Source organism: Falco punctatus (genome assembly GCF_963210335.1).
Source record: "Falco punctatus genome assembly, chromosome: 5".
In the NCBI taxonomy this organism is placed as follows: Eukaryota; Metazoa; Chordata; class Aves; order Falconiformes; family Falconidae; genus Falco; species Falco punctatus.
In genome coordinates, this window is record NC_137584.1 from 23,550,923 (window position 1) to 23,559,373 (window position 8,451).

At 43.4% G+C, this 8,451-nt stretch overlaps 1 protein-coding gene across 3 annotated transcripts in view; it reads right to left on the bottom strand.

The window, feature by feature from the left end:
- The window catches only part of FBXO25 (F-box protein 25), a 30,411-nt gene extending 22,638 nt beyond the window's left edge, over positions 1 to 7,773 (bottom strand). Inside the window, exons 1-3 of one of the 3 annotated variants that reach the window (XM_080387745.1) lie at positions 7,627 to 7,773; positions 4,598 to 4,741; positions 3,605 to 3,655 (exon numbers count right to left, since the gene is read on the bottom strand). In XM_080387745.1, the coding sequence (XP_080243871.1) occupies positions 3,605 to 3,655; positions 4,598 to 4,734 (188 nt within the window). In that variant the 5' untranslated portion in view covers positions 4,735 to 4,741; positions 7,627 to 7,773. The remainder of the gene's footprint in view (positions 1 to 3,604; positions 3,656 to 4,597; positions 4,742 to 7,626) is intronic. The other 2 variants (XM_080387746.1, XM_080387747.1) reach the window with 2 other exon arrangements.
- Positions 7,774 to 8,451: the final 678 nt, after the last annotated feature.

Consider the following 8,451-nt stretch of genomic DNA (forward strand, 5'->3'; position numbering starts at 1 on the left):
CTTGGTTTCCCCCCCAACCCCGGCGGGGGGTTCTGTAAATACCGGGGGCTGGATTGAGGTCCCTGGGGGACCGTAGTTTGAGGACGCCTGTCCTAAAGCAACCACTGCCTATCTGCTCACCTCCATCCACCCACCCCACCCCAAACACCAAGCTAAGAAGAAACTGAATCAAGTCCTGCACAGGCCACATGGTGTAGCAGAAGCCTTAATTTAACATTTTTATCATAACACTGCACATGACATGTGAATGCAAATTTACAGTTATTCTTACTTTCTTGTCTTGATGATGAATTCATAAGAAGTTATTCTAAATTTTCTAAGAGCAAAGTACCTGGCAACCTTAGAACTACAATACGCTACATAAAACATGCAAGAATTTCAGCTTTTTCAAAAATGCAATTTCATAGGAGCATTTAAATAACCTCTTCAGTACAACACTTAATGCTGGAAAACTTGACAGGGCTATGCAAATTCCCAGCTATTCTTCCTCATCCCCTTGCTTCTTTTTGCATGGAAGAAGGAATGCTCTCAAGTCATACAGAGACACACTAAGTGTTTTAGAATAGACTCAAAGCGCCTGCACAAAATGACCTTACAATATATTTGTAAAATGCCAAAATTATCTAAGACTAAATTCAAATCCAAGGACTTCTATCCAGCGCCAAAAATACTCTTGTGAGCACTGTATCTCACTTACAGAATTAGACAAGAGATACCACAGACTCAAATGACTACCCTGCCAGAGCAAGTAGTTCATATGAGTCTAACGCACAAAAAAGGAGCATCATCATGATAAAATCTTATTAGTCTGATTATTTTTTTTCTTTTTTAACCTCAAAAGGAAAGCATAAGACAGCTTTACTCTTCAGTTGCAGGTTTCTGACACGTAGTTACACACAATTCTGTAAGGCAGTGCTCTTCTCTCTCCCCCACCAAGCTTCAAGGACACAGTGCCATGACATGGGAAATATATATCTGTGCTAGAATTTATAGATACAAACTTCACACAGTGGTGGCCGACATTCAGCCCACAGAGCACTGCCTCAACCACATTTCCAGCTGCTGTTTACCTTGGATATAAGGCACTCTTCACTTACATAAAAATATTAATTATCCAAATGAGCAAAAGCTACAGAAGGCAGCCTCTCATTTTTTCCCATCTCAGTTCCTGTAAATGGAACTTAATTAAGTGCAACTACTGAAGCATTATTCCAAAGAATTTAAAATATTCCTGCACAAGTGATTATGTTTGTTCAAGCACAGTTATCATTAGATCCACCATTTCTGACTAATTTCATCAAATGGTTTCACCAAGGCACTGACTAATGATGACTAATCAAATACTACATGCTTCAATTTAAGTTATTTACATGTCTTGAAGGTTCATTTCTGAATCTGTTTGCAATTAGACCTTCCTAAATTCTGAAGAGAAAGTATTTGGCAAGTAACTATCCATACTTTCTCTCACAGAAAATAATACAAGTAAAAGGAAAGAGGGTTTCAGTCAATTACATAGCTTGAATTTATTTCTTTTTAAGGGAAAACTGCTGTAACTGCTCCCTAAAATACAATACTCAAGTACTCCCTTTAGCATAGATTTCTACAGAATATTTTGGTGAAAAATATTATGACATTTAATGGGTGAAAATAAATAAAACCCTGTTAGGACAACCAGACAGGCGCACATCATCACCCCTATTAACAGGGCAGTTTAAAGAGGCAAATAAGTACTTATGGTTTGTTTACTATGCTTCTTCCACAAAAAAGGAAACATTTTATCAAGCCTCATTCTTAGCCAGTGCTACACCATGTTAACAAATATCCTAAGCTGAGCTATCTATCCAAGATACAGAAGATAACTGTTTCCAAATAGTTTAGGATGGTACAGAGAACCAGCCATCAAGACACAACACACTGCAGTATGAAGCCCTACAGACTGAACAGAGGAATCCCATGCCTGGGTATATGCTGGGTGCAGACTGGATAGGAAAAGGTTTTGCAGAAAAGGAGCCAGAGCCCTTGTGAATAATAGTCAGAACACAGGTCAGCAGTGTGCCCTCATGTTGTATAAAGCCAACTTCACCCTGGTCTTAGATAATTAAAGGGTCTCCTGCAGATTGAAAGAAGCAATCCTCCCTCTTTATTTGGCCTGAGAAACTGCATCTAAAGTACTGTGTCTAGTTTGGGGCTCCCCAACACAGTAATAAAAACATTAGCATACTGGAACAAATCCAGCGGGGAGTTACCAAGGTGATTAGGTACCAGAGCACATGATGCATGAGTGTAAGAGAACTAAGCTTGTTCAGTTTTAAGAGGTGCTGGTGGAGGGAAACGTCATTACTGTCAATATCTAATATGAGGGTATAAACAAGAACTAGAGCGTAAAGTTAGAGGAGGTAGGCAGTAATAAGTCAAGTGGTAATAGACACAATCTGTGGTCAGAGAAATTCTTACTATATTGGTGGTGGGCCAACAGGGACAGATGACAAACAAACCAAAACATAAAAATCACAGTGAGGGTAACAGAATTTACAACAGGAACCCAGAGAGGAATTTCCATTCTTGGAAATGCACAAAGCTCAAATGGGCGAGGTCCTATAAAACCTGACCTCACTTGGCACTGCTTTGAGTATGTTTGGAGCATGATCCCCAGACGTCCTTTCCACCCTGAACTGTTCTATAATATTGTGCAAATAGAGATTAATTGCAGTTTAGTATCAAAGGCTAACTCACAGATCCAAAGTGCAAGATGTAATGAAATTACTCCCAAGTAGCGCTACTTCGCCAAGAAGTACCAACTTGAATTCTGTAGTCTAAGTTGGGACAACATACATTTTTAACTGAACAGATAGAAGCAGAAGTAAGGGAGGGGGGGTGTTTGTGGTGGGAAGGACCACAGAATATGCTGTGGTTTGTCTGTGCTAAGTAGAAGTGCAAGATGAAGGTGGGGACCTGGGAAATCGCTACAGGTGAGGGCATCTGCTGCAGACTAGGCTGGTCCCCGAGATTAGGATTCTGAGAAATTCAAGATTAGGATTCTGAGAAATTAGGATTCTGAGAAATTCAAGCTAGCCTAAGAAACCCAAGTCATGAAACACCTCAGACTTCATGAAAACTTTTTTTTGCTCCCAGAACATTTCATGGCCAGCCTCCTCAAACTAATGTATCTATTTTAGTCCTGAACTTTATGCCCATATCTTTTCAAAAAGAGTTGACTTAAATCTGTTGCTAGCAAGACAACTTCAGAGGAGTTCAATACTAAGATGTTTCAAGACTAAGGGAAAAAAATGTGTAGTATTTTCGCTTGAAGAAGCAATAAAAGTACCTAATCTTGCTCTCTGGAGAAAAGATATATGCATATATAATTAGGATCAGAAGAGCAAAAGTCTTAATTATATTCACACAGACAATGATCATTTGTGTTATACTTGCCAAAGAACATTCATTAAAGCAAGATGCAATTATTTAGTAACTGTGCAAATAGGTATCAAAATTAAATTAGATTTCCTTTCAATTGCCAATTATATTATTAAAGATATAAGAAAGAAGTAAGAAAAGATTTTTCTCAAAGGTATTTAAGGCAACTTTTATGTTGGAGGCTTACTGAACACTCTTCCAGACAAGCATACTCTTTTGTATCCACAGTAGCCAGACTCTGTGGAAAAAGAAGTCCAAATAAGCTCAATGACAGATGAACACAGAAAGAAAAGGAAGCATGAAGAAAACAGCAGGTCAAGATAACCTTAATAATAATTCTTCACTGTCTGATAACACTCTTGAAGTTTATTTCACAAATTTAGAAAACACAGGTGTATGACTACAGCAAGTCCTAGCTTGCCAGTGAATTCCCTTTAAGTCAGATCAATTACTGTGTCATTTACTGGACTAACACAACACTGAATATTCCGTTTTCTCATTATAAGCACATTATGCTGGAATTTATGGCCAAAAATGCTATCCCTGAGAAGTACTTCGTGGAGAAACCAAGTATAAAATATCTTTGTCCAAAGAAATTTCTATCACACCAGTCTCTGGGCACCTGCCCCAAGTATTACTTCATTTAACTAATACTTTCTCACTTGTTCTACAGGAGCACATAGTCTATTTATTGTGTTAAAAGCATTACCGTAAAACTACCATTAATTATTTGGAGCAAAGGCATTATATGACTGCCCTAAACAGTCCTAATCCAACACCCAATCAGCAGAAAGTCTTCCTTCACTTCCAGGTAACATTTCAGTATGCCTGTTGCACTAGCAATTTGTAAGTATCAGTTATCTTTAAACGGTACTTCACAATTTTTTTGTTTGGTTAGGTTTTTTAAGTTGTTGTTTTGTTTTGTTTTTTAAAGACACGAAAAATAAGATGGGATCCATCTGCCTAAAGTAAGCAACTCATGAAGCAGTGACAAAAGACAGCCAGCCTTCACAGGGGTCTCCCGACTAATGGAAAAAGCCACATGGTTGCATTTGTATACCTCTAGCATATGCAGATGATATCATTACCACAAACACTTGCAGTCTGAATGGAAAGTCAACCTTTGCCTTCCCATCTGCTATTAGAAAAGAAAAAGTGATTCTGCATGAGTTAAACTTACACAGTGTGACTGATATCATTCAGCTGATTATTCCCATCCTGAAGCGTGTGACTGAAGGGTTCACATCGTTTCCACCCATCTTCTGTTTTAATCCATCTCCATCCAGGGGATCTCCAGTCTTGGCCCAAAAATGGCATGGTTTCTCTATAAGCAGCAAGATGATCATTTTTATATTGTTTATTAATTTTTAAAAGTTGCAAAACTTGTCATTACTTCAGTTTTCTCTGTAAGCTTAAAAAAATACAATGATTACCTAGAGGAAAGAAAATTCTCTGTAGAGCATCCTTTTAAGAAACAGATTCATTGAAATACATTTTTGATTCTGTAACCTCAATCTTCTTGTCTTTCAGCATTTATTAGATCAAGACAGGTTTTCTAGTTCTTTAGATAACCAGGAAAATAATCATAGCAGTCTAGGAAAGAGATGATACCAAAATGAACAAAACTGTATCCTGTGTAATCTGCTCAACCATGATCAAACAGATTACTGATTTTGAGACCTGACCAATAAATGGTTCTTAAAAAGTTTGGCAGGCCACAAAAATCAGTGTTCCTTTTATTCTTTTCAAAGGCTTACAAATACTGAGTTTGCACTACACTGTGTTAGTGATATTTTGGTTAAAGAATTTTCACCTTCCCAAGTATTTTTTCAGTTGTTGTCTAAGGTCACCTCGCACGCTAGTCTATTTACTGGACAAACGGAGACTGCAACATACAGTCAATTGTGAAACACCTCTTGAAATTCCTACAAACAGATGCAAGTCATCACAGGTGTATCATTCAGTGTTCTGCTAGCCTCTTTCAAAAGGGAGATTCACTTCTGACACATTAAGTAAGAATCTGAACAAAGCAGTTTTCTATACTTTGAAGACTCTGACCATGCTACCTTTTGCCCTCTTCTTCCCATTCATGATGCACACATGTTGCTCCTTATTTTAACTAGAGATTTCACACACAAGCTATACAGGGAAAATAGCATTCTCATATTTGAAACATGTTAACATATAACAAAAACAGTTTTCTTCCTAACAAGCATGCATTTTCTAATATTTTTTCAACTTGAAGAAACCATTAAGCTGTATCAAACATCACGATGATTTTTTTTAATTCATTTGCATTCTTGACCAGCATGTGCCCGATATATTAGTTAGAACAGAAGGCACAGACATGTAAAAAGCCTGAAGTACAAGTTGAGTGAGACAGTATTTTATTTTTACTATAAAACTGCACACCACACAAAATGAAGTGCTTTGTCTAACCCTCAGCATTGCCTAAATTCTCCTTCCTACTTATACCTCAGCCTTCCTCTGCATCCAACAGGAATCCTTCCCAAAAATATACCACATCCTTTCCTCCAGCCACCACAAACTTTGTTCATGCCTATCTGGTTTTCCAAGCTTTTTACTGCATCCTAGAAGTATTATGAACAATAACATACTTGCCCCCCCACCCCCAAGTTGTTTAGAACTCCTCTCATTTTGACTGAAATTAAGGCCTCTTATTATCAAAGAATAGTTTTTGGTTGGAAGGGACTTGCCAAGATCATCTGGTTCCAAGCCTGTCATGTGCAGGGACACCTTCCACTAGACCAGGTTACTCAAAGCCCCATCCAGCCTGGCCTTGGACACTTCCAGGGATGGGGCAGCCACAGCTTCTCTGGACAACTTTTTTAAGTGCCTCACCACCCTCACAGTAAAGAATTTCTTCCCGATATCTAATCTAAATCTACCCTCTTTCAGTTTAAAGCCTTTCCCCCTTGTCCTGTCACTACAGGTCTTTGTAAAAAGTCCCTCTCCAGCTTTCTTGTAGGCCCCCTTTAGGTACTGGAAGGTATCCCTGGAGCCTTCTCTTCTCCGAGCTGAACAACTCCAGCTCTCTCAGGCTGTCTTCACAGGAAAGGTGCTCCAGCCCTCTAAACGTCTTCGTGGCCCTCCTCTGTACTCGCTCCAACAGGTTCATGTCCTTTCTATGTTGGGGACCCCAGAGCTGAACACAGTACTGCAGGTGGGGTCTCATGAAAGCAGAGCAGAGGGGGGAAATCCCTTCCCCTGTCCTACTGGCCATGCTGCTTTTGATGCAGCCTGGGATACAGCTGGCTTTCTGGACTGCAACTGCACACTGCAAGGTCACGTTGAGCTTCTTGTCAACCACCACCCTCAAGTTTTTTCTCCTCAGGGCTGCTCTCCATGCATTCCCTGCCCAGCCTGTACTTGTGCTTGGGATTGCCCTGACCCACATGCAGGTCCTTGCATTTGACCTTGTTGAACTTCACAAAGTTCACAGTGGCCCACCTCTCAAACTTGTCAAGGTCCCTCTGGATGCCATCCCTCCCCTCCAGCATATCAACTGCACCACGCAATCTTGCTGAGGGTACACTTGAACTCAGTGTCCATGGTGCCAACAAAGATGTTCAGCAGCACTGGTCCCTATTACAACCCCTGAGGAACACCAGTCATCACCAGTCTCCACTTGTACATCGAGCTGTTGACTGCAACTCTTTAAGTGGGACCATTCAGCCAATTCCTTATCCACCAAGTGGTCCATCCATCAAATCCATGTCTCTCTGGTTTAGAGACAAGAATGTTGTGCAGTACAGCGTCAAATGCTTTGCATAAGTCCAGGCAGATGATGTCAGTTGCTCTTCACTTATCCACCAACACCCCATCACAGCAGGCCACCAAATTTGTTAGGCACTATTTGCCCTTAGTGAAACCACGCTGGTTCCTATCCTCCTGCAGCCGGTTGATATCCCAACACCCCACTCCCTCCAGGCAGGCTCCTGACACCTCCTCCCCAACGCCCTCCATGCAGCCCCTCATTCCTAGCCCCAGCCCTCTTCCCGGACCCATCTGCCCATCCTGACCCTGACACCTTGCCCCAGACTATTCAGTTCCACACGCCCCTGAGACCCAGCCCCAAGCCCCTCCAGCCACACCTGCCCCCTCTCAGCCCCGAACCCCGCGCCCGCCGGCCTCACACGCACGGCCCCAGCGCCCCTCCCCGCCTCACCGCGCACCCGGTCCCCTCACCTCAGGGCAGCGCCGCTCCCCACCGCGCACAACTGGCCCCACGCCCGCCCGCGCGCTCGGCCCAGGCCGCGGGGCTATTGACGGAAGTAACGTGGGGCTGCGCTCCCCACGCCCCGGGGCCCGCCGATTGGCCGCCGGCCGCCGCGCTTGTTGCTACCCGGCAGCGCCCTTCCCCATTGGCCAAAGGGGGCGGTGGCGTCACCGGCAGGAGCGGGCTGGGCGCGTCACGTGACGGTGGGGGGGCTCGAGGCGCACGTGTCAATGTTTTGGTCGGCGGTGGGTGGGACGCGCGGCGCGAGCGGGGCTGAGGCGGGCGGGAGCGGCGTCCCCGGCGCTGAGGGGACGTGCCGGGTGTATGTCACCGCAGCCGGGCGCGGTGTGCCAGGGCCGGCCCGGGGGCGCTTTAGCCTCGGTAGGGCCCTTAGGGGAGAGTGGGCTGTGCTACCTGCCCGTCATTCCCTTCGGTTTTTCACCGCGTTGGCTGGTTTCAGCGGGCCTTGAAGCCGAGGGGTTTTTTTGGGATATCACCAGGTTCCCATAGGTACGGAGACAGGCGGCTGGGGGAAGGCACCGATTCAGGGCTGCCCTGGGGAGAGCAGGAGGAATTCGGGTGCCTGGGAGCAGCTGCTGAGCATAGGCCAGTAAATACCTTGGCAGTCCTTCTGCACGTCCTCCTAAACTGGCACGTTTTCTTTTGTGGCTTAGAGGTGTTATGTGAAGCTTATGGAGCCATGCCAGGCTTATTTTTTGTACAAGAAAAAATTTGGGGAAATGGGAAACAATTCCTTAGGTAAACCAAGCTTATGGAGCTCCTTGTTTCTTAAA